Source organism: Tachyglossus aculeatus, chromosome 1 (assembly GCF_015852505.1).
Source record: "Tachyglossus aculeatus isolate mTacAcu1 chromosome 1, mTacAcu1.pri, whole genome shotgun sequence".
Classification (NCBI taxonomy): Eukaryota; Metazoa; Chordata; class Mammalia; order Monotremata; family Tachyglossidae; genus Tachyglossus; species Tachyglossus aculeatus.
The window spans coordinates 8616575-8643863 of NC_052066.1; the positions used below are offsets into that span (position 1 = coordinate 8616575).

The 27289-nt window shown below is 47.8% G+C and overlaps 1 protein-coding gene across 1 annotated transcript in view; it reads right to left on the reverse strand.

Annotated features, from left to right (window-relative positions):
* Window positions 1-27289, reverse strand: part of WNT10A (Wnt family member 10A) — an 89005-nt gene that overhangs the window by 15501 nt on the left and 46215 nt on the right. The window contains exon 3 of the mRNA XM_038748344.1: window positions 3198-3562. Coding sequence (XP_038604272.1) covers window positions 3198-3562 — 365 coding nt within the window. The remainder of the gene's footprint in view (window positions 1-3197; window positions 3563-27289) is intronic.

Genomic DNA, 27289 nt, shown 5'->3' on the forward strand with positions numbered 1-27289 from the left:
ACTGTTCTAAGTGCTGGGGAGGTTACAAGGTGATCAGGTTGTCCCAAGGGGGACTCACAGTCTTAATCCCCATTTTACAGATGAGGTAACTGAGGCCCAGAGAATAATAATAATAATAATAATAATAATAATAATAATGGCATTTATTAAGCACTTACTATGTGCAAAGCACTGTTCTAAGCACTGGGGAGGTGACAAGGTGATCAGGTTGTCCCAAGGGGGGCTCACAGTCTTAATCCCCATTTTCCAGATGAGGTCACTGAGGCCCAGAGAAGTGAAGTGACTTGCCCAAAGTCACCCAGCTGACAACTGGTGGAGTCAGGATTTGAACCCATGACCTCTGACTCCAAAGCCAGGGCTCTTTCTACTGAGCCATGCTGCTTCTCTTTATTATTATTATTATTATAAATAGGATTGAATAATAATAATAATAATAATGGCATTTATTAAGCACTTACTATGTGTGAAGCACTGTTCTAAGCGCTGGGGAGGTTACAAGGAGATCAGGTTGCCCCACAGGAGGCTCACAGTCTTCATCCCCATTGTACAGATGAGGGAACTGGAGCCCAGAGAAGTGAAGTGGCTGGCCCAAAGTCACTCAGCTGACAATTGTTGGAGCAGGGATTTGAACCCATGACCTCTGACTCCAAAGCCCGGGCTCTTTCTTCTGAGCCACACTGCTTCTCTTTATTATTATTATTACTATTATGAATAGGATTGAATAATAATGATGGCATTTATTAATCAATCAATCAATCAATTGCATTTAGTGCTTACTGTGTGCACAGCACTGTACTAAGCGCTTGGGAAGTACAAGTCAGCAACACATAGAGACAGTCCCTACCCAACAGCTGGCTCACAGTCTAGAAGGGGGAGACAGAGAACAAAACCAAACATACTAATAAAATAAAATAAATAGAATAGTTATGTACAAGTAAGATGAATAAATAAATAGAGTAATAAATATGTACAAACATATATACATATATACAGGTGCTGTGGGGAAGGGAAGGTGGTGCTTACTATGTGCAAAGCACTTTTCTAAGCACTGGGGAGGTTACAAGGAGATCAGTTTGCCCCACCTGAGGCTCACAGTCTTCATCCCCATTGTACAGATGAGGGAACTGGAGCCCAGAGAAATGAAGTGACTTGCCCAAAGTCACCCAGCTGACAATTGGCGGAGCAGGGATTTGAACCCATGACCTCTGACTCCAAAGCCCGTGCTCTTTCTACTGAGCCATGCTGCTTCTCTTTATTATTATTATTATTATAAATAGGATTGAATAATAATGATAATGGCATTTATTAAGCGCTTACTATGTGCAAAGCACTGTTCTAAGCGCTGGGGAGGTTACAAGGAGATCAAGTTGTCCCACAGGAGGCTCACAGTCTTCATCCCCATTGTACAGATGAGGGAACTGGAGGCCAGAGAAGTGAAGTGACTTGCCCAAAGTCACCCAGCTGACAATTGACCTCTGACTCCAAAGACCATGCTCTTTCTACTGAGCCATGCTGCTTCTCTTTATTATTATCACTATTATAAATAGGATTGAATAATAATGATAATAATAATAATAATGGCATATATTAAGTGCTTACTATGTGCAAAGCACTGTTCTAAGCACTGGGGAGGTTACAAGGAGATCAGCTTGCTCCACAGGAGGCTCACAGTCTTCATCCCCATTGTACAGATGAGGGAACTGGAGGCCAGAGAAGTGAAGTGGCTTGCCCAAAGTCACCCAGCTGACAACTGACCTCTGACTCCAAAGCCCGTGCTCTTTCTACTGAGCCACGCTGCTTCTCTTTATTATTATCATTATTATAAATAGGATTGAATACTACTAATAATAATAATGGCATTTATTAGGTGCTTACTATGTGCAAAGCACTGTTCTAAGCACTGGGGAGGTAACAAAGAGATCAGGTTGCCCTCCAGGAGGCTCACAGTCTTCATCCCCATTGTACAGATGAGGGAACTGGAGCCCAGAGAAGTGAAGTGACTTGCCCAAAGTCACCCAGCTGACAATTGACCTCTCATTCCAAAGCCCATGTCCTTTCTACTGAGCCACGCTGCTTCTCTTCATTATCATTATTATTATTATTATGAATAGGATTGTATAATAATAATAATGGCATTTATTAAGCGCTTACTATGTGCAAAGCACTGTTCTGAGCGCTGGGGAGGTTACAAGGAGATCAGGTTGCCCCACAGGAGGCTCACAGTCTTATCCCCATTGTACAGATGAGGGAACTGGAGCCCAGAGAAGTGAAGTGGCTTGCCCAAAGTCACCCAGCTGACAACTGACCTCTGACTCCAAAGCCCATGCTCTTTCTACTGAGCCACACTGCTTCTCTTTATTATTATTATTACTATAAATAGGATTGAATACTACTACTACTAATAATAATAATGGCATTTACTAAGCGCTTGCTATGTGCAAAGCACTGTTCTAAGCGCTGGGGAGGTTACAAGGAGATCAGGTTGTCCCACCAGAGGCTCACAGTCTTCATCCCCATTGTACAGATGAGGGAACTGGAGCCCAGAGAAGTGAAGTGGCTTGCCCAAAGTCACCCAGCTGACAATTGACCTCTGACTCCAAAGCCTGTGCTCTTTCTACTGAGCCACGGTGCTTCTCTTTATTATTATTATTACTATAAATAGGATTGAATACTACTACAAATAATAATAATAATGGCATTTATTAAGTGCTTACTATGTGCAAAGTACTGTTCTAAGCCCTGGGGAGGTTACAAGGAGATCAGGTTGTCCTACCAGAGGCTCACAGTCTTCATCCCCATTGTACAGATGAGGGAACTGGAGGCCAGAGAAGTGAAGTGGCTTGCTCAAAGTCACCCAGCTGAAAACTGACCTGCCACGCTGCTTCTCTTTATTATTATTATTATTATAGATAGGATTGAATACTACTACTACTACTAATAATAATAATGACATTTATTAAGTGCTTACTATGTGCAAAGCACTGTTCTAAGTGCTGGGAAGGTTACAAGGAGATCAGGTTGTTCCACCAGAGGCTCACAGTCTTCATCCCCACTGTAAAGATGAGGGAACTGGAGGCCAGAGAAGTGAAGTGGCCTGCCCAAAGTCACCCAGCTGCCAATTGGCAGAGCCGGGATTCGAACCCAGATCTCTGATGGAATGACCGGTCCCGGTGGGGTGGAGGTTTGTGGGTCCGTACCTGCCTCCCGACGCGATTGTTGTGCAGCCTCATGCGGGCGTGGATGTCACGATGGGGCTCCCTCGAGTCGAGGAAGTCGCGGGAGAACCTCTCCCCGAAGCCCACGTCGGGGCTGCAGCCGCCCCACTCCCACGAGTCCTGGGGCCGGCCCAGGGACCGCTCGGGGACACCGTGGCTCAGTCCCTTGCGGCTCTGCAGAGCGTGTAGCTGCAGGCGGTGCAGCTTGAGGCGGAATGTGTCCTGGTCCCCACGTCGGGCCTGGTCACAGCCACAGGCCCGCAGCTTGCCCAGGGCACACGCGTTGGACACGGCATGGACCACTCCCGCCGCTGCGATGGCATAGGCGAAGGCGCTCTCACGGAAACCTGGAAGGACCGGGACAGGGCGGGGGGCACCGGGGGGCACCGGGGGACAGGGAGACGGTGGCAAGTGGAGGTGTGAGGGAGTCAGGGAGGAGAGGTGGGAGAAGGGAGGGGAGAAGGGGTCAGAGCAGGATGAGGGGTAAGGGGAGGGGGGAGAGGGCAAGGAAGAGGGGGGCAAGGAAGGGTAAGAGGGGAGGGGCGAGGGCAAGGAAGAGGGGGGCAAGGAGGGGCGAGAGGGGAAGGGAGAGGGGCGAGTGGAGGTGTGAGGGAGTCAGGGAGGAGAGGTGGGAGAGGGGAGGGGAGAGGGGGTCAGAGCAGGGTGAGGGGTAAGGGGAGAGGGGAGAGGGCAAGGGAGAGGGGGGCAAGGAGGGGCAAGAGGGGAGGGGGCGAGGGCAAGGGAGAAGGGGGCAAGGAGGGGTGAGAGGGGAAGGGAGAGGGGCGAGTGGAGGAGTGAGGGAGTCAGGGAGGAGAGGTGCGGGGGAGAGGGGGTCAGAGCAGGGTGAGGGGTAAGGGGAGAGGGGAGAGGGCAAGGGAGAGGGGGCAAGGAGGGGTAACAGGGGAGGGGGCGAGGGCAAGGGAGAGGGGAGCAAGGAGGGGTGAGAGGGTAAGGGAGAGGGGCGAGGAGGTGTGAGGGAGTCAGGGGGGAGAGATGAGAGAGGGGGTCAGAGCAGGGTGAGGGGTAAGGGGAGAGGGGAGAGGGCAAGGGAGAGGGGGCAAGGAGGGGTAACAGGGGAGGGGGCGAGGGCAAGGGAGAGGGGGGCAAGGAGGGGCGAGGGGGTAAGGGAGAGGGGCGAGGAGGTGTGAGGGAGTCAGGGGGGAGAGATGAGAGAGGGGGTCAGAGCAGGGTGAGGGGTAAGGGGAGAGGGGAGAGAGCAAGGGAGAGGGGGGCAAGGAGGGGCAAGAGGGGAGGGGGCGAGGGTAAGGGAGAGGGGGGCAGGGAGGGGCGAGAGGGGAAGGGAGTGGGGCGAGTGGTGGTGTGAGGGAGTCAGGGAGGAGAGATGGGAGAGGGGAGGGGAGGGGGGAAAGGAGGGGCAAGGGGGAGGGGAGGAGGAGAGGGCAAGGGAGAGGGGGCAAGGAGGGGCAAGAGGGGAGGGGAGGAGGAGAGGGCAAGGGAGAGGGGGGCAAGGAGGGGCAAGAGGGGAAGGGAGAGGGGCGAGTGGAGGTGTGAGGGAGTCAGGGAGGAGAGGTGGGAGAGGGGAGGGGAGGGGGGGAAAGGAGGGGCAAGAGGGGAGGGGAGGGAGCGAGGGCAAGGGAGAGGGGGGCAAGGAGGGGCAAGAGGGGAAGGGAAAGGGGAGGGGAGAGGGTCAGAGCAGGGTGATAGGTAAGGGGAGAGGGGAGAGGGCAAGGGAGAGGGGGGCAAGGAGGGGCAAGAGGGGAAGGGGGCGAGGGCAAGGGAGAGGGGGTCAGGGAGGGGCAAGGGGGGAGGAAGAAGTCAGGAAGGGGAGAGGGGAAGGGAGAAAGGCAAGGGAGGGGGGTCAGGGAAGGGAGAGGGGGTCAAGGAGAGGAGGGGGAGGGGTGAGGGAGGGGAGGGGGTAAGGGGAGGGGAAAGGGAGTCAGGGCAGGGCGAGGGGGGGTGGAGTTGTGGGGGAAAGGGTCAAGGAAGGGAGGGGAGGAAAGGGGCGAGAGTCAGGGGGAGAGCGGGTCATGGGGGGGGAGAGGGGAGGAAAGACGGGGTTGAAAGGGTGAGGGGCGAGGAGGGGGGGAGGGGAGAGGGGAGGGGAGAGGGGTGGGAGAAGGGAGAGGGGTCAAGGGTGGGGTGAGGGACAAGGGGGATGAGGAAGTCAGGGAGGGGAGAGGGGTGATGGGAGAGGAATTAGGGTGAAGCAGGGGGGCCAGAATGGGGGGAGCGGGGAGGGGGGTAGAGAGGGGGCCAGGGTGGGGATAATAATAATAATTAATAATAATAACAATGGGCACATGGTAAGCACTCAGTAAATGATTGAATGAATAATTGCGGTAATTGTTAAGCACTTACTGTGTGCCAGGCACTGTGCTAAGCGCTGGGGTGGATACACGTACGTCAGGTTGGACACAGTCCCTGTTCCACATGGGGCTCAATCCCCATTTGGCAGAGGAGGATACTGAGGCCCAGAGAAGTGAAGTGACTTGCCCAAGGTCACACAGCAGACAAGTGAAGAACCCATGACCCTCAGGGCGGGGCAGAGGGGGCCGGGGGCGGTCAGGGGGTCAGGGTGGAGAGTGGATATCTGCAACCAGACTCTCCCACCCCCCTCCACCTTCAACACCTCTTGACTCCAAAGCTCTCCTCCAGAAAGTCTTCCCTGATTCACCCCACCCACACTAAAGTCCCGACCCATTTCAACTGATAATGGTAATAATGACGGTGTATATAGTGGAAAGAGCCCGGGCTTTGGAGTCAGAGGTCATGGGTTCAAATCCCAGCTCCACCACTCATCAGCTGTGTGACTTTGGGCAAGTCACTTAACTTCTCTGGGCCTCAGTTCCCTTATCTGTAAAATGGGGATGAAGACTGTGAGCCCCACGTGGGACAACCTGATCACCTTGTAAATTCCCCAGCGCTTAGAACAGTACTCTGCACATAGTAAGTGCTTAATAAATGCCATGAGAAAAAAAAAAACCCTCTCGCCTCCATCCTCTGTCTGTTAGACTGAAGTTCTATGAGGGAGGGGATCGTGTCTGCCAAATCTATTGTATGGTACTCTCCCAAGCGCTTAGCACAGTGCTCTGCCCAAAGTAAGTGCTCAATAAATGCCACTGACTGATTCTCTGACAAGAACTCTAAGCACTGAATATGGGTCTGCCTCCGGGAGTTCAATTAAAACTTTACAACCAGCTGATTGAATCTTCTCAGGGAAGACCACCCTTGAAGTCCTCCAGGGTTGCGGAAGACAGCTGATCAGAGAAGCCCCCCCACTGCAGAAAAATAATCATAGTAATGAGAGTATTTGTAAAGCGCTTACTACCCTTACTACGTGCCAGGCACTGTACTAAGCCCTGGGATGGATATGAGCAAATCCCTGTCCAATGTATGGCTTGCAGTCTTCATCCTTATTTTACAGATGGAGTAACTGAGGCCCAGAGAATTGATGAGATGTGTCCAAGGCCACACAGCAGACAAGGGGTGGAGCAGGATTAGAATCCATGACTTCTGACTCCCGGGCCGTGCTCTGTCCATATGTAGAAACGCTTAAAGGAGCAGAGGCGTTCAGCTTCAAACTCAGGTCCCTGCAGGAAAGCAATCCCTCAATCAACCCTTGGTATTTATTGAGTGTTTACTTTGGTACAGAGCACTATCTATACTGAGCACTTGGAAAAAAAAACCTAAAATAAAACCCTGCCAGTAAGAGCTCACACTTGCAAAAGGGATCCTTGCCTGTCATCACCATCATTATCAATGGTATTCATTAAGCATTTACTGTGTGCAAAGCACTGTACTAGGCACTTTGGGGAGGACAGTAAAGTGGAGTTGGTAGACATGTTCCCTTCCCAGAAGCCTGGAGGTGAGAACTCCAGGAATTGGGTGAGGATTCAATCCAGTAACTCATCAGCGTGGTTTACTTGAAAGAGCACAGGCTTGGGAGTCAGAGGACATGGGTTTTAATCCTGACTTCTCCACTAGTCTGCTGTGTGGGCAAGTCACTTCACTTCTCTGGGCCTCAGTTCCCTCATCTGTAAAATGGGGATTAAAGGTGTGAGCCCCACGTGGGACAACCTGATTACCCTGTATTTACCCCAGCGCTTAGTACAGTGCCTGGCACAAGTAAGCGCTTAACAAATGCCATCATTATTATTATTATTATACTGTAAGCTCTCTGTGGCCAGGGAATGTGTCTGTCTACTGTTACATTGTCCTCACTCAAGCGCTTAGTACAGTGCTCTGCACACTGTAAGCGCTCACTAATTATGATTGAATGAACAAATGAATGAATGTAGCTCAGTTTTTCCGAGGTACTGAGTGGAGAGTAGGGCAGGTTTGACAGGGTCCCTGTCTCTCTAATAATAATTACAATTATGGTACTTGTTAAGTGCTTCCTTTGTGCCAAGCACTGTTCTGAGCACTGGGATAGATACAAGTAAATCGTTGGACACGGTCCCTGTCCCACATGGGGCTCCCACTCCTATCCCCATTTTTCAGATGAGGTAACTGAGGCACAAAATAGTAAAGTCACAAGGCAGACATGTGGCAGAGATGGGATTAGAACCCAGGACTTTCTCCCTAACACTGTGGTCCTGGAAGCAGGGGGACATCGTTGGGGGACCTGCGACAACGGAGACACTCATTCCTGGGCTTTGATCTCTGTGTCCTGGTCTCCTTTATCTCAATCAATCAATCCCTCAGTGCAGAGCTCTGTACTAAGTGCTTGGGAGAGTACAATATAACAGAACAGCTGAGAAGCAGTGTGGTCTAAGTGGATAGAACACGAGATTGGGAGTCAGAAGGATCCACCATCCTTTCTGTCTCACAAACCCGCAACCTCAGCTCATCCTTGAGTCCTCTCTGTCATTCAACCCACATATTCAATCCTTCACCAAATCCTGTCAGCCCCACCTTCACAACACGGCTAAAATCCACCCTTTCCTCTCCATCCAAACTGCTACCTCGTTAATACAATCCCTCATCTCTTCCAGCCTGGATTCCTGCATCAGCCTCCTGCTGACCTTCCAGCCTCCTGCCTCTCCCCTCTCCAGTCCATTCTTCATTCTGCTGCCTGGATCAATTTTCTACAGAAATGTTCAGGACATGTCACCCCACTCCTCAAAAAAATCCAGCCCATACACTTCACTGCTTTACTGCTAACCTTCTCACTGGGCCTCCATCTCCCCTGCCTCGCCTTGATATCTCCTGTCTCTCTGCGGACCCCTGGCCCACATCCTGCCTCTGGCCTGGAATGCCCTCCCTCTTCAAATCCCACACACAACGACTCCCCCCACCCATTAAAGTTTTATTAAAGGCCCGTTCATTCATTCAATCATATTTATTGAGCGCTCACTGTGTGCAGAGCACTATACTAAGCACTTGGAAAGTACAATTCAGCAACAAATAGAGATGATCCCTGCCCACAGTGGGCTCACAGGCTAGAAGGGAGGAGACAGACATTAAAACAAGTAAACAGGCATCAATAGTATCAATATAAATAAATAGAATTATATAAATATACACATTATTAATAAAAATAAATAGAATTATAAATATGTACACCTATACACTCAAGTGTTGTGGGGCGGGGATGGGGGTAGAGCAGAGGGAGTGAGTGGGGGTGATGGGGAGGGGAGGGGGAGCTGAGAAAAAGGATGGCTTAGTCCGGTAAGGCCTACTGGAGGAGGTGAGCTTTCAGTAGGGCTTTGCAGGGGCGAAGTGTGCTAGTTTGGCGGATTTGAGGAGGGAGGGCATTCCAGGCCGTAGGTAGGATGTGGGCCAGGGGTCGATGGCGGGACAGATGACAATGAGGTCCAGTGAAGAGGTTAGCGGAAGAGGAGCGGAGGGTGTGGGCTGGGTTGGAGAAGGAGAGAAGGGAAGTGAGGTAAGACGAGGAAAGGTGATGGACAGCTTTGAAGCCAATAGTGAGGGGTTTTTGCTTGATACGGAGGTTGATAGGCAACCACTGGAGATTTTTCTCGTCCAAGAGGCCTTGCCAATCTAAGCCCCACCTTTCCTCCTCTCCCACTCCCTTCTGCATAATAATAATAATAATGATGGCATTTATTAAGCGCTTACTCTGTGCAAAGCACTGTTCTAAGTGCTGGGGAGGTTACCAGGTGATCAGGTTGTCCCACGAGGGGCTTACAGTCTCAATCCCCATTTTACAGATGAGGTAACTGAGGCCCAGAGAAGTTAAGTGACTTGCCCAAAGTCACACAGCTGACAGTTGGCAGAGTCGGGATTTGAACCCATGACCTCTGACTCCAAAGCCCAGGCTGTTTCCACTGAGCCACGTGAATCACCCTGACTTGTTCCCTTTCCTCTTCCCACCTCCTAGACCCACAGTAATAATAATAATGGTGGCATTTATTAAGCACTTACTATGTGCAAAGCACTGTTCTAAGCACTGAGGAGGTTTCAACATGATCAGGTTGCCCCACGGGGGGCTCACAGTCTTAATCCCCATTTTACAGATGAGGTAACTGAGGCCCAGAGAAGGTAAGTGATTTGCTCAAAGTCACACAGCTGACAAGTGGCGGAGCAGGGATTTGAACCCATGACCTCTGACTCCAAAGCCCGGGCTCTTTCCACTGAGCCACACTGCTTCTAATGTGGAATGGGAACGGGAATGTGTCCATGTCACATTTGGCACACCACCACTTTCCCTATCTTCAAAGCCCTTCTGAAATCACATCTCCTCCAGGAGGACTTCTCTGATTAATTCATTCAATCATATTTATTAAGCGCTTACTGTGTGCAGAGCACTGTACTAAGAGCTTGTACTCGTCTTCCCACCATGTTTCTCCCTCAACTGTCATTTCAGCTCTTCTTGTTAACCCCAACCCAATGAACATGAGTTCTTATCATTTTTTTAAGGTATTTAAGTGCTTACTATGTGTCAGGCACTATACTAAGCGCTGGAGTAGATACAAGGTAATCATGTTGGACGTGGGGCTCACAGTCTTAATCCCCATTTTACAGATGAGGTCACTGAGGCCCAGAGAAGTGAAGTGACTTGCCCAAGATCACACAGCAAACAAGTACAGCAGTTATTTGTAGTTTATTTATTTGTATTGATGTCTGTCTCCCCTCTTCTAGACTGCGAACTCACTGTGGGCAGGGAATGTGTCTGTTTATTGTTGTATTGTACTCTTCCAAGTGCTTAGTACAGTGCTCTGCACACAGTAAGTGCTCAATAAATACAATTGAATGAATGACTGAATGAATTTATTATTTAAGAGCTTAGTACAGTGCTCTGCACATAGTAAGCGCTCAATAAATACGATTGATGATTTATTTTATTTTGTCTATTTATTTTATTTTGTTAGTATGTTTGGTTTTGTTCTCTATCTCCCCCTTTTAGACTGTGAGCCCACTGTTGGGTTGGGACTGTCTCTATATGTTGCCAACTTGTACTTCCCAAACGCTTAGTACAGTGCTCTGCACACAGTAAGCACTCAATAAATATGATTGATTGATTGATTGATTGATTGATTGAATGAAAGTGTTAGAGCCCGGATGAGAATCCAGGTCCCTCTGACTCCCAAACCATGTGGCTTCTCATACAAGGCCACGCTGTTTCTCACAGGCCATGGTGCTTCTCCTAGGTATTTACTGAACACTTGCAATGTGAAAAGCACTGTACTAAGTGCTTGGGAGAAGTATGGCCTAATGGCTAGAGCCCAAGCCTGAGAGTCAAAGGGACTTGGGTTCTAATCCCTGCTCTGCCACTTGTCTGTTGCTGTGTCTTTAGGCAAGTCACTCCACTTCTTTGGGCTTTAATTACCGCATCTGTAAAATGGGGATTAAAACTGTGAGCCCTGTATGGGACAGGGACTGTATCCAACCCAATTTGCTTGCAGAGCTTAGTGCAGTGCCTGGCACATAGTAAACGCTTAACAAATACCACAATTATTATTATTATTATGATCATTCTCTGGGACTCACTTTCTTCATCTGCATAATGGGGGTTCATTATTTTTCTCCCTCCTACTTATACTGGGAGCCCCCTTGAGAGACAGGGACTATTTTAATTATGGTATTAGTTAAGCACTCACTTTGTGTCAATCACTGTTCTAAGCACTGGGGTAGATACAAGTTTATCAAGTTGGACACAGTCCCTGTCCCACATGGGGCTCATGGTAAAAGTAGGGGGGAGTAAGATTTAATCCTCATTTTGCAGTTGAGGAAACTGAGGCACAGAGAAGTGAAGCGACTTGACCAAGGTCACACAGCATACAGTTGGCAGAACCTGGATTAGAACCCAAGTCTTCTCACCCTCAGGCCTGTGCTCTTTCCATTAAGCCACTCTACTTGTCCGACTATGTCTGATTTACTTGTCCCATACTAACCCCAGCACTTTGCCCAAAGTAAGTGCTTAACAAACACCATTATTATTATTATTGTTACTGTTGTTAATGATATTTAGATTCCTTGTATCCATCCCAGTGCTTAATACAGTGCCAGACACATAGTAATGATAATGGTATTTGTTAAGCACTTACTATGTGTCAAGCATTGTTCTAAGCGCTGGGGTGGATAGAAGGTAAGCAGATTTCCCCACATGGGGCTCACAGTCTTCACCCCCATTTTACAGATGAGGTAACTGAGGCACTGACAAGTGAAGTGACTTGCCCTAAGTCACACAGCAGACAAGTGGTGTTGCTGGGATTAGAACCCACGACCTTTGATTCCCAAGCCCAGGCTCTTTCCACTAAACCACGCTGCTCATCTAGCAAGCACTTAACAAATACCACAATTATTATTATTATTGTTCTCTATATTAATTGCATCCACTCCAATGCTTAGTACAATGCCAGACACATAGTAAGCACTTAAAAAAAACACGATTATTATCATTATTGTTATCCAGACTGCTTCTATCCATTCCAGTGCATCCACTCCAATGCTTAGTACAATGCCAGACACATAGTAAGCACTTAAAAAAAACCACGATTATTATCATTATTGTTATCCAGACTGCTTCTATCCATTCCAGTGCTTAGTATAATTCCAGACACATAGTAAGTGCTTAACAAGTGCCTCAATTATGGTTATTATTTATTATTATTGTGGGCAAGGATTGTGTCTGCTTATTGTTGTATTGTACCTTCCCAAGTACAATGCTCTGCACAGAGTAAGCACTCAATAAATATGATTGAATGAATTAATGAATATTATTGTTGTTGTTGTTGTTGCTATCTAGATTGCTTGACTCCACCTAAGCATTTATTACAGTGCCAAACACATAGTATGCGCTTAACAAATACCAAGATTATTAGATCGAACTTCCCTCCCCATTCATTCTGCAGCCCAATGAAGCCACTCTTTTCCTCTCTCTCCTCAACCTTCCCCCTTGTTGAAGGTCACCTTCCTGTTCCTTTTTAATACCACATAAATAATAATAATAATAATAATGGTGCCTCTTAAGCACTTACTATGTGCCAAATACTGTTCTAAACTCTGGGGCATATACAAATTAATCACACTGGACACCGTCCCTGTCCCACATAGGGCTCACAGTCTTCATCCCCATTTTGTAGATGAGGTAACTGAAGCATAGAGGAAGTGAAATGACTTGACCAAGGTCACCCAGTGGACGAGTGCCTGGCCTAGTGGACAGAACATGGTCTTGGGAGTTAGAAGGACCTCGGTTCTAATCCCAGTTCCATCACTTGTCTGCTGGGTGACCTTGGGCAAGTCACTAAACTTCTCTTTGCCTCAGTTCCCTCATCTGTAAAATAGGGGTTAAGATTTTGTCTTAATCTATGTACATGTTTTGTTGTCTGTCTCCCCCCTCTAGGCTGTGAGCCCGTTGTTGGGTAGGGACCATCTCTATATGTTGCAGACTTGTACTTCCCAAGAGCTTAGTACAGTGCTCTGCACACAGTAAGCACTCAATAAATACGATTGAATGAATGAATAAATATGATTGACTGAATAATAATAATAATAATAATAATAATAATGGCATTTATTAAGCGCTTACTATGTGCACAGCACTGTTCTAAGCGCTGGGGAAGTTACAAGGTGATCAGGTTGTCCCACAGGGGGCTCACAGTCTTAATCCCCATTTTACAGATGAGGGAACTGAGGCCCAGAGAACTGAAGTGACTTGCCCAAAGTCACACAGCTGACAAGTGGAGGAGCCAGGATTTGAACCCATGACCTCTGACTTCAAAGCCCGGGCTCTTTCCACTAGCCACGGTGGTTGTCTGCTGTGTGACTTTGGGCAAATCACTTTACTTCTCTGGACAACAGTGATCTCACTTTTAAAATGGGGATTGAGACTGAGAGCCTCATGTGTGACCAGGACTGTGTCCAACTTGACTTGCTTGTACCACTCCAGCACTTAGTACAGTGCCTGACACATTGTAAGCACTTAACAGATACCACAGTTTTATTATTATTATTATTACTCTGTGCACAGCACTGAACTAAGCGCTTGGTAGAGTCCAACAAAGTAAATCAATCAATCAATCAATCAATCGTATTTATTGAGCACTTACTGTGCACAGAGCACTGTACTAAGAGCTTAAAGAGACACAATTCCTGCCTCAAGGAGTCTACAGCTTACTCCGTTTAGAGTGCTGTGTTACGTGCTTGGGAGAATAATAATAATAACAATAATGATGATATTTGTTTAAGCACTTACTATGTGCCAGGCACTGTAACAAATTGAGCTGGACACAATCCCTGTCCCAGACAGGGCTCACAGTTTCAATCCCCATTTTACAGATGAGGGAACCGAGGCCCAGAGAAGTGAAGTGACTTACCCAAGGTCACATAGCAGACACGTGGCAGACCTGGGATTGGAACCCATGACCTTCTGACTCCCAGGCCCGGGAGGTATCCGGGCTGCTTCTAGAGAAGCAGCGTGGCTCAGTGGAAAGAGCCTGGGCTTTGGAGTCAGAGGTCGTGGGTTCAAATCCCGGCTCCGCCACTTGTCAGCTGTGTGACTTTGGGCAAGTCACTTCACTTCTCTGGGCCTCAGTGACCTCATCTGTAAAATGGGAATGAAGACTGTGAGCCCCCCGTGGGACACCTGATCACCTTGTAACCTCCCCAGTGCTTAGAACAGTGCTTTGCACATAGTAAGTGCTTAATAAATGCCATCATGATTATTATTATTATTATTCAAATCCCGGCTCTTCCACTTGTCAGCTGCGTGACTTTGGGCAAGTCACTTCACTTCTCTGGGCCTCAGTTACCTCATCTGTAAAATGGGGATTAAGACTGTGAGCTCCACATGGGACAACCTGATCACCTTGTAACCTCCCCAGCGCTTAGAACAGTGCTTTGCACATAGTAAGTGCTTAACAAATACCATTATTATTATTATGATTATTATTATTACCCCAGCACCTAGAACAGTGCTTGGCACATAGTAAGTGCTCAACAAATACCATAAGTATTATTGTTATTATTATTACTGTACTTTCCCAAGCACTCAATACAGTGCCCTGCAAACCATAAGGACTCAATAAATACCAAAAATAGATAGATTGATTGATTGATTGATGAAGTAAAAGCACATGGCTCACAGCTTCCCTATTGGTCTGCTCTAGTCCTAGGCCTGAATCCGCCCCAGACAGAGAGGAAAAGTGGCTGATTCAGTTCAAATCCAGTATGGACGTAGTCAAGTTTGATTCTAGTCTGGGCCTCAGCCTCTGCCCCTGCAAGGATATCCACAGCCACCTCCCCCCCTCCACAGTGACCTACCCCCCTTCAAAGCCTTCCTGAAGGCCCATTTCCTCCAAGAGGCCTTCCCAGACTAAGCCCCACTTTTCATTCATTCATTCATTCAATCGTATTTATTGAGCGCTTACTGTGTGCGGAGCACTGTTCTCAGCGCTTGGGAATTACAAGTTGGCAACATATGAAGACAGTCCCTACCCAACAACGGGATCACAGTCTAGAAGGGGGAGACAGGCAACAAAACAAAACATGTGGACAGGTGTCCAGGCATCAGAATAAATAGAAATAAAGCTAGATGCACATTCCTCATCTCCCATTCCCTTCTGCCACACCCTGACTTGCTCCCTTTGTGCTCTCCCCCCGAACCAGCTCCACAGGACTTAATAATTCTCCCCTTTTCCATGCCCACTCTGATCCTCGGAGACTTCAACATCCACATGGATATCCCTGGTGACTCCTCTGCCACCCGCCTTCTATCTCTCCTTGACGCTGCCAACCTCTTGCTCCACCCCACCTCGCCCACTCACCAACTTGGTCATACCCTCGACCTCATCATCTCCTACCGCTGCACTGTGTCCAACTCTGAAATCCCTCTCTCTGATCATAATCTTCTCACCTGCCTCCTCACTCACACTCCTTTCCCTTGTAAATCCATATTACTCCTTCACAGAGATCTCTGCTCTCTTGACCCCATCCATCTTTCCGAGCGCCTCACACCCCACCTCGCCTCCCTCTTCTCTCTACCCAATCTTGATGATCAGATTGCTGCTCTCAACTCTACCCTTTCTACTCAGCTAGACTCACTCGCTCCCCTTTCCCTTCGCCGCTCTCGTACCACTAACCCACAGCCCTGGATCACTGCCACTGTCCGCCTCCTTCGCTCTTATGCTTGAGCTGCCGAACGCTGTTGGCGAAAGTCTAAACACCATGCCAACCTCGTTCACTTCAAGTTTATCCTTTCCTGCCTTAACTCAGCCCTCTCCTCTGCCAGACAAAACTATTTCTCCTCTCTTATTGACACCCATGCCCTTCATCCCTGTCAGCTCTTCCGTACATTCAATTCCCTTCTCAGGCCCCCGGTTCCTCCCCCTCCTCCTTCCCTCACCCCAAGCGATCTGGCCTCCTACTTCATTAACAAAATTAAATCCATCAGGTCTGACCTCCCCAAAGTCACTCCCCCTGCTTTTCCAACCCCCCAGCTCTCAACACTCTCTGCTACTCTCCCATCCTTCCCAGCAATATCCTCAGAGGAGCTCATCTCCCTCCTCTCAAGTGCTACTCCGGCCACCTGTGCTTCTGACCCCATTCCCTCTCATCTCATAAAATCTCTCGCTCCGTCCCTACTCCCCTCCTTAACTTCCATCTTCAACCACTCACTTTCCCCCGGTTCCTTCCCCTCTGCCTTCAAACATGCCCATATCTCTCCCATCCTAAAAAAACCCTCTCTTGACCCCACCTCACCTTTTAGTTATCACCCCATCTCCCTCCTACCATTCCTTTCCAAACTCCTTGAACGAGTTGTCTACACACGCTGCCTCGAATTCCTCAACACCAACTCTCTCCTCGATTCCCTCCAGTCTGGCTTCCATCGCGTACATTCCACGGAAACCGCCCTCTCTAAGGTCACCAATGACCTCCTACTTGCCAAATCCAAAGGCTTCTACTCTATCCTAATCCTCCTCGACCTCTCAGCTGCCTTCGACACTGTGGACCACCCCCTTCTCCTCAACAAGCTATCCAACCTTGGCTTCACAGACTCCATCCTCTCCTGGTTCTCCTCTTATCTCTCCGGTTGTTCATTCTCAGTCTCTTTTGCAGGCTCCTTTTCCCCCTCCCATCCCCTTACTGTGGGGGTTCCCCAAGGTTCAGTTCTTGGTCCCCTTCTGTTCTCGATCTACACTCACTCCCTTGGTGACCTCATTCGCTCCAACGGCTTCAACTATCATCTCTACGCTGATGACACCCAGATCTACATCCCTGCCCCTGCTCTCTCCCCCTCCCTCCAGGCTCGCATCTCCTCCAGCCTTCAGGACATCTCCATCTGGATGTCTGCCCACCACCTAAAACTCAACATGTCCAAGACTGAACTCCTTGTCTTCCCTCCAAAACCCTGCCCTCTCCTTGACTTTCCCATCACTGTTGAAGGCACTACCATCCTTCCCGTCTCACAGGCCCGCAACCTTGGTGTCATCTGCTCTCTCATTCACCCCTCACATCCAAGCCGTCACCAAAACCTGCCAGTCTCAGCTCCGCAACATTGCCAAGATCCGCCCTTTCCTCTCCATCCAAACCGCTACCCTGCTCGTTCAAGCTCTCATCCTATCCCGTATGGACTACTGTATCAGCCTCCTCTCTGATCTCCCATCCTCTTGTCTCTCCCCACTTCAATCCACACTTCACGCCGCTGCCCGGATTGTCTTTGTCCAGAAACGCTCTGGACATGTTACTCCCCTCCTCAAAAATCTCCAGTGGCTACCAATCAACCTATGCAACAGGCAGAAACTCCTCACCCTCGGCTTCAAGGCTGTCTATCCCCTGGCCCCCTCCTACCTCACCTCCCTTCTCTCCTTCTACAGCCCAGCCTGCACCCTCCGCTCCTCTGCCGCTAATCTCCTCACCGTACCTTGTTCTTGCCTGTCCCGCCGTCGACCCCCAGCCCAAGTCATCCCCCTGGCCTGGAATGCCCTCCCTCTGCCCTTCCACCAAGCTAGCTCTCTTCCTCCCTTCAAGGCCCTACTGAGAGCTCACCTCCTCCAAGAGGCCTTCCCAGACTGAGCCCCCTCCTTCCTCTCCCCCTCCTTCCCCTCTTCATCCCCCCAGCCTTACCTCCTTCCCTTCCCACAGCACCTGTATTTATGTATATATGTTTGTACATATTTATCACTCTATTTATTTATTTATTTTACTTGTACATATCTATTCTATTTATTTTATTTTGTAAATATGTTTGGTTTTGTTCTCTGTCTCCCCCTTCTAGACTGTGAGCCCACTGTCGGGTAGGGACCGTCTCTATATGTTGCCAACTTGTACTACCCAAGCGCTTAGTACAGTGCTCTGCACACAGTAAGTGCTCAATAAATATGATTGATTGATTGATAATAATGATGGCATTTATTAAGCGCTTACTATGTGCAAAGCACTGTTCTAAACGCTGGGGAGGTTACAAGGTGATCAGGTTGTCCCACAGGGCATTCAGAATTTTAATCCCCATTTTACAGATGAGGTAACTGAGGCACAGAGAAGTTAAATGATTTGCCCAAGGTCACACAGCTGACAAGTGGTGGAGCCAGGATTTGAACCCATGACCTCTGACTCCAAAGCCCGGGCTCTTTCCACTGAGCCACTCTGGGGAGGGGGAGGATGTGTGTATATATGTTTGTACATATTTATTACTCTATTTATTTATTTTTCTTGTACATATTTATTCTATTTATTTTATTTTGTTAATATGTTTTGTTTTGTTGTCTGTCTACCCCTTCTAGACTGTGAGCCCGCTGTTGGGTAGGGACCATCTCCCTATGTTGCCAACTTGGACTTATGTATATATCTTTAATTGTATTTATTTATATTGATGTCTGCCTCCCCCCTCTAGACTGTGAGCTCATCGTAGGCAGGGATTGTCATTCTTTATTGTTGTATGGTACTTTCCAAAATGCTTAGTACATTGCTCTCCACAAAGTAAGTGCTTAATAAATACGATTGAATGAATGAATGATCTTCCACCCTCCCCACAGCGACCTCCCCTCCTTCATTCATTCATTCATTCATTCATTCAATCCTATTTATTGACCGCTTACTGTGTGCAGAGCACTGTACTAAGCGCTTGGGAAGTACAAGTTGGCAACATATAGAGATGGTCCCTACCTAACAAAGGGTTCACCGTCTAGACTAGGGAGACAGACAACAAAACAAAACATGTGGACAGGTGTCAAAATCATCAGAACAAATAGAATTATAGCTATATGCACATCAATGAAATAAATAGAATAGTAAATATGTACAAGTAAAATAGAGTAATAAATCTGTACAAACATATATACAGGTGTTATGGGGAGGGGAAGGAGGTGGTGGGGGGGATGGGGAGGAGGAGAGGAAAAAGGGGGCTCAGTCTGGGAAGGCCTTTACAGCAAATGGCCCCACCTCACCGCGACCTCCCACCTCTCCATGGCAACCTCCAGCCTTCTCCACACTGAACTCCTTCCCTCTCCAGAGCAACCTCCTGTCCTGTCCACAATGACGTCCCACCCTCTCCACAGCCTCCCACCCTCTCCTTAATGACCTCCCACCCTCTCTTTAATGACCTCCCACCCTCTCCACAGCGTCCTTCCACCCTTTCCACGATGACTTCTTGTCCTCTCCACAGCGTCCTCTCACCCTCTCCATAGTGACCTCCCACCCTCTCCGCAGTGACCTCCCACCCTCTCCACAATTCATTAATTCATTCATTCATTCATTCAATCATATTTATTGAGCGCTTACTGTGTTCAGAGCACTGGACTAAGCGCTTGGGAAGTACAAGTCAGCAACCTATAGAGACGGTCCCTACCCAACAATGGGCTCACAGTCTAGAAGGAGGAGACGGACAACAAAACAAAACATGTGGACGGGTGTCAAGTCAATCAATCAATCAATCAATTGTATTTATTGAGTGCTTACTGTGTGCAGAGCACTGTACTAAGTGCTTGGGAAGTACAAGTTGGCAACATATAGAGACAGTCCCTACCCAACAGTGGGCTCACAGTCTAAAAGGGGGAGACAGAGAACAAAACCAAACATACTAACAAAATAAAATAAATAGAATAGATATGTACAAGTAAAATAAATAAATAGAGTAATGAATATGTACAGACATATATACATGTATACAGGTGCTGTGGGGAAGGGAAGGAGGTAAGATGGGGAGGATGGAGAGGGGGATGAGGGGGAGAGGAAGGAAGGGGCTCAGTCTGCGAAGGCCTCCTGGAGGAGGTGAACTCTCAGTAGGGCCTTGAAGGGAGGAAGAGAGCTAGCTTGGCGGATGGGCAGAGGGAGGCCATTCCAGGCCAGGGGGAGGACGTGGGCCGGGGGTCGGCAACGGGACAGGAGAGAATGAGGTAGAGTGAAGAGGTAAGCGGCAGCAGAGGAGTGGAGGGTGCGGGCTGAGCCAGAGAAGGAGAGAAGGGAGGTGAGGTAGGAGGGGGAGAGGTGATGGACAGCTTTGAAGCCGAGAGTGAGGAGTGAGAGTGAGAGTGAGCCCTCTCCACAGAGACTGCCCCCCTTCTTCACAGTGACCTCCGGCCCTCTCCACAATGACCTCCCACCCACTGCACAGCAACCTCCCACCCTCTCCGCAACTACTGCCCCACTTCTCCACAGTGACCTCCCACCCTCTCCACAGAGACCTCCCCCCTTTTCCACAGAGACCTCCGGCCCTCTCCCCAACGACCTCCCATCCTCTCCACAGTGACCTTCCTCCACTCCACGACAACCTTCCTCCCTCTCCACGGCAACCTCCCTCCCTCTCCACGGCAACGTCCCTCCCTCTCCAAAGCGACCGCCTGCCCTCTTCACGATGACCTCCAGTCCTCTACACAGTATCCTCCCCCCTTTAATAATAATGATAACATTTATTAAGTGCTTACTATGTGCAAAGCACTGTTCTAAGCACTGGGAACTTCCAACTTGTACTTCCCAAGCGCTTAGTACAGTGCTCTGCACACAGTAAGCGCTCAGTAAATACGAATGAATGAATGAATGAATGAATAAATGGGAAGGTTACAAGGTGATCAAGTTGTCCCATGGGGGGGCTCTGTCTTAATCCTTCATTTTACAGATGAGGTAACTGAGGCTCACAGAAGTGGAGTGACTTTCCCAAAGTCACCCAGCTGACAATTGGCAGAGCTGGGATTTGAACCCATGACCTGTGACTCCAAAGCCCGAGCTCTTTCCACTGAGACATGCTGCTTCTCTTCTTCACAGCAACCTCCCCCTTCCTCACAATGACCTCCTGCCCGCAGCAACCTCCCACCCTCTCCACAGAGACCTCCCACCCTCTCCACAACAACCTCCCACCCTACCCACAGTGACCTCCCCCTTCTCAAATACTGTAATTATTCATTCATTCAATCGTATTTATTGAGCGCTTACTGTGTGCAGAGCACTGTACTAAGCGCTTGGGAAGTACAAGTCGGCAACATATAGAGACGGTCCCTACCCAACAATGGGCTCACAGTCTAGAAGGGAGAGACAGACAACAAAACAAAACATGTGGACAGGTATCAAATCACCAGAATAAATAAAAATAAAGCTAGATACACACCATCAACAAAATAAATAGAATAGTAATTACACACAAAACTCCCGTCTACTTGTTTTGTGTTGTTGTCTGTCTCCCCATTCTAGACAGTTAGCCCGTTAGTGGGTAGGGACAGTCTCTATATGTTGCCAATTTGTACTTCCCAAGCACTTAGTACAGTGCTCTGCACACAGTAAGCGCTCAATAAATGCAATTGAATGAATGAATGAATTATTATTATTATTATTATTATTATTATCATTCTCCACAACAACCTTCCGCCCTGTCCACAGCAACCTCCCCGCTTCTCCACAGTGACCTCCCTCTCTTTCCACAACAACCTCTCACCCTCTCCACAACGTAACAATAATAATAATAATGATGGCATTTGTTAAGCACTTACTATGTGCAAAGCACTGTTCTAAGCATACAATGTTGAGAGGGACCTGGCAGCTGCTGGAACCGTAACCATCATGTTGGTACAGATTTATTACTCTATTTATTTTACTTGTACATATGTACTATTCCATTTATTTTGTTAATGATGTGCATCTAAGCAGCGTGGCTCAGTGGAAAGAGCATGGGCTTTGGAGTCAGAGGTCATGGGTTCAAGTCCCAGCTTTGCCAATTGCCAGCTGTGTGACCTTGGGCAAGTCACTTCACTTCTCTGTGCCTCAGTTACCTCATCTGTAAAATAGGGATTAAGACTGTGAGCCCCACGTGGAACAACCTGATCACATTGTATCTCCCCAGCACTTAGAACAGTGCTTTGCACATAGGAAGCGCTTAACAAATGCCATCATCATTATCTAGCTTTACTTCTATTTATTCTAATTCATTCAATCATATTTATTGAGTGCTTACTGTGTGCAGAGCACTGTACTAAGCACTTAATTCTAATGATGACACCTGTCCACATATTTTGTTTTGTTTTCTGTCTCCCCCTCTAGACTGTGAGCCCATTGTTGGGTAGGGCCCTTCTCTATATGTTGCCAACTTGTACTTCCCAAGTGCTTAGTTCAGTGCTCTGCACACAATAAGTGCTCAATAAATACGAATGAATGAAGGAATGAATGAATCATGGCTGCTACCATGATTGTTGGGCTCTGAGCCACGAAGAATAGCACGACAAGCAGCATGGCGCGGGTAGAGCCCGGGAGTCTACTCCCAGCTCCGCCAATTGCCTGCTGTGTGACCTTGGGCAAGTCACTTCATTTCTCTGTGCCTCAGTTACCTCCTCTGCAAAATAGTGATGAAGCCTGTAAGCCCCATGTGGGAGAGGAACTGGGTCCAACCTGATTAGCTTGTGCCTACCCCAGTGTTTAGTACAGTGCCTGGTACATAGTAAGCGCTTAATACCATTTAAAAAAACCAAAACAATTCACACAGCAATCAATCAATCAATCAATCAATCGTATTTATTGAGTGCTTACTGTGTGCAGAACACTGTACTAAGTGCTTGGGAAGTACAAGTTGGCAACATATAGAGACAGTCCCTACCCAACAGTGGGCTCACAGTCTAGAAGGGGGAGACAGAGAACAAAACCAAACATATTAAGAAAATAAAATAAATAGAATAGATATGTACAAGTAAAATAAATAAATAAATAATATAGTAATAAATATATACAAACATGTATACATATATACAGGTGATAGACATATATACATATACATATATACATATGTACATGTATATATATATACATATATACATCAGACAAGTCTGGATTAGAACCCAGGGCTTCTGATTCCCAGGCCCGGGCTACTCTAGACTGTGAGCTCGTTGTTGGGTAGGGACCGTCTCTATATGTTGCCAACTTGTACTTCCCAAGTGCTTAGTACAGTGCTCTGCACATAGTAAGCGCTCAATAAATACAATTGAATGAATGAATGCTGCTTTTGTGTTGTTTTGTTTTATTGTTTCATTTCTCCTTATTTGTCTTTCGCTAGTCCTCTCTCCCTGTTTCTTCCTTAGATTTTGAGTTCCTTGAGGAGGGACTGTATATAATTTTTCCTAATCTTAGCACAGTGCTGTGCACACAATAGGTGCTTAATAATTGTTACTACTACTACTACTAATAATAATAATGGTATTTAAGTGCTTAACAAATATCATTTTAAAAAGGCAGCCCATGAGACTGATCACATTTGCCCAGAGAAGCAGTAGCTTGTACCCTCCCCTTTTTTTTAATGGCATTTATTTAGCACTTACTATGTGCAAAGCACTGTTCTAAGTGCTGATAATAATGGCATTTATTAAGCAATTACTATGTACAAAGCACTGTTCTAAGCGCTGGAGGAGTTACAAGGTGATCAGGTTGTCCCACGGGGGCTCACATTCTCAATCCCCATTTTACAGATGAGGTAACTGAGGACCAGAGAAATGAAGTGACTTGTCCAAAGTCACACAGCTGACAAGTGGCGGAGCCGGAATTTGAACCCATGACCTTTGACTCCAAAGCCCGGGCTCATTCCACTGAGCCACGCCCCTTGTACTCCCCCCACCAAGGATAATAATAATAATAATAATTGTGGCATTTGCTAAGCACTTACTATGTGCCAGGCACTGTACTAAGCACTGGGGTAGATACAAGAAAATCGGGTTGAACATAGTCCCTGTCCCACATGGGGCTCCCAGTTTCCATCTCTGAGAAGCAGCGTGGATTAGTGGAAAGAGCCTTGACTTTGGAGTCAGAGGTTATGGGTTCAAATCCCAGCTCATCAACTGTCAGCTGCGTGACTTTGGGCAAGTCACTTAACTTCTCTGGGCCTCAGTGACCTCATCTGTAAAATGGGGGTTAAAACCGTGAGCCGCCCGTGGGACAACCTGATCACCTTGCAGTGCTTAGAACAGTGCTTTGCATATAGTAAGCGCTTAATAATAACAATAATGATGGCATTTGTTAAGAGCTTACTATGTGCAAAGCACTGTTCTAAGCACTGGGGGGATACAAGGTGATCAGGTTGTCCCGGGTGGGTCTCACAGTCATCATCCCCATTTTACAGATGAGGGAACTGAGGCCCAGAGAAGTGAAACGACTTGCCCAAGGTCCCCCAGCAAACAAGTGGCAGAGTGGGGATTAGAACCCACCACCTTCTGCCTCCCGGGCTCCATCCAGGACTCCAGGCTGCTTCCCAACAAACACCACAATTATTACGATGATGCGGGTGATTATTAGGATGGACTGAGGTGTGGGAGCATCAGAGGAGTGAGAAATGGAGGCAGGCAGAGAGCACACCCGAGGCGTTTATACCCTGCTTTCATCTCGGGATCTCAAAGCCCCATCCTCTCAGGGAATCCAGAGGACGCCTTGCCCTGGGCCAACGGGGCCAACAAGTTGGGCCTGTCTGGCAACAGGGGGACGCCTGATTTCCCCTGGTCCCTTTCACTGTAAAGGTCCGAAGACTGGGCCCGGTTGGACTGGGAGAATCCCGGTGGACTTTGTCCCATCTGGGAAGCTCAGAACAGTGCTAAGCGCTTAGTTCAGTGTTTTGCACACAGTAAGTGCTCAATAAATATGATTGAAGAAGCAGCAGCAGCAGCAGCAGTGTGTCCAAGTGGATAGAGTCTGTGCCTGGGAGTTAGAAGGACCTGAATTTCTAATCCCAGCTCTGCCACATAATAATAATAATAATAGTATTTGTTAAGCGCTTACTATGTGCAAAGCACCATTCTAAGCGCCGGGGAGGTTACAAGGTGATCAAGTTGTCCCACAGGAGGCTCACAGTTTTAATCCTCATTTTACAGATGAGGTAACTGAGGCACAGAGAAGTGAAGGGACTTGCTCCAAGTCAATCAATCAATCAATCATATTTATTGAGCGCTTACTGTGTGCAGAGCACTGTACTAAGCGCTTGGGAAGTACAAGTTGGCAGTCACACAGCTGATAGTTGGCAGAGCTGGGATTTGAACCCATGACCTCTGACTCCAAAGCCCGGGCTCTTTCCACTGAGCCACGTTGCTTCTCTAGTGTCTGCTGGGTGACCTTGGGCAAGTCGCTTTGCTTCTCTGGGCTTCAGCTCATCTGTCAAATGGGGATTAATAGCAGTAATGGTGTATTTGTTAATAATAATTATGGCATTTATTAAGCATTTACTATGTGCAAAGCACTGTTCTAAGCGCTGGGGAGGTTACAAGGTGATCAGGTTGTCCCACGGGGGGCTCACAGTCTTAATCCCCATTTTACAGATGAGGTAACTGAGGCCCAGAGAAGTGAAGTGACTTGCCCAAAGTCACACAGCTAAGTGGCGGAGACGGAATTTGAACCCACGACCTCTGACTCCAAAGCCTGTGCTCTTTCCACTGAGCCAGACTTCTTCTCATTAAGCTTAAGTGCTTTCTATGCGTCAGGCACTGTACTAAGTGCTTAGATCGATACAAGTAAATTGGGTTGGACACAGGCCCTGTCCCACTTAGGGCTCATAGTCTTCATTCTCATTTGACCGATGAGCTCATGGAGGCCCAGAAAAGTGAAGTGACTTGCCTAAATCCCCCAGCAGACAAGCAGCAGAACCTGGATTAGAACCCAAGACCTTTTGATTCTCAGGTCCGTGCTCTATCCACTACGCCACGCTGCTTCTCATGTCTACTGCGTGACCTTGGGCAAGCCACTTCACATCTCTGGGCCTCAGTGACCTCATCTTTCAAATGGGGATTAAGACTGTGGGGGGGATAAGGACTGTGTCCAACCGGATTAACTTGTATCTACTTAATCAATCAATCGTATTTATTGAGCGCTTACTGTGTGCAGAGCACTGTACTAAGCACTTGGGAAGTACATCTACTTAGGAGGCCTTCCCAGACTGAGCCCCCTCCTTCCTCTCCCCCTCATCCCCCTCTCCATACCCCCGTCTTACCTCCTTCCCTTCCCCACAGCACCTGTATATATGTTTGTACATATTTATTACTCTATTTATTTATTTGTTTCACTTGTACATATCTATTCTATTTATTTTATTTTGTTAATATGTTTGGTTTTGTTCTCTGTCTCCCCCTTCTAGACTGTGAGCCCACTGTTGGGTAGGGACTGTCTCTATATGTTGCCAACTTGTACTTCCCAAGCGCTTAGTACAGTGCTCTGCACACAGTAAGCGCTCAATAAATATGATTGATTGATTGATTGATTGATTGATTAAGCACTTAGAACAGTGCTTGGCATATAATAAGTACTTAACAAGTACCATAATAATAATAATAATTATTATTGCCTGTATAGGCCCCAGCACTTAGCACAGTGATGGCAAGGAGTACCTCCCCAGTGCTTAGAACAGTGCTTGGCACATAGTAAGCGCTTAATAAATGTCATTATTATTATTATTATTCAGCCAATATCCCATTGGTGATTATTATTGGAAGGGAAGGGGGTAAAGAGAAGAAGTCGAAGTGAAATGAATTCCTGGGGCAAGAGCTGTCCTTCCACCACCTCCAACCCTCCACTGAAGACCCCAGCCTGGAGAGTTCCCACCCCCAATGAGACCACTCCCCACATTCCTTCTGCCTCTACTCCTCCAGAATTCCCCAACCCCCTCCTCCAATCAATCAATCAATCATATTAATTGAGTGCTTACTGTGTGCAGAGCACTGTACTAAGCGCTTGGGAAGTACAAGTCGGCAACAGCGGGCTCACAGTCTGTCCTCCAAACCTGGGCACATCCCAAGATCCCTGGATCTCTTATTTTTTAGTATCTCTGCTTACTGTATCAATTGGTCTCTCCCTCTGGAGACTCTAAGCTCATTGAGGGCAGGAAACGTGTCTATTGTATTGTCCTCTTCCAAGCGCTTATTACAGTGCCTCGCAAACGGTAAGGGCTCAATAAATACGATTGATTGAATGAATGAATTGGGGGAGGGGGGAAGGAAGGGAAAATAATAATGATGATGATGGTATTTGTTAAGCAGCGTGGCTCAGTGGAAAGAGCACGGGCTTTGGAGTCAGAGGTCATGGGTTCAAATTCCGTCTCCGCCACTTGTCAGCTGTGTGATTTTGGGCAAGTCACTTCACTTCTCTGGGCCTCAGTGACCTCATCTGTACAATGAGGATGAAGCCCGTGAGGCCCCCGTGGGACAACCTGACCACCTTCTAACCTCCCCAGCGCTTAGAACAGTGTTTGCACGTAGTAAGTGCTTAATAAA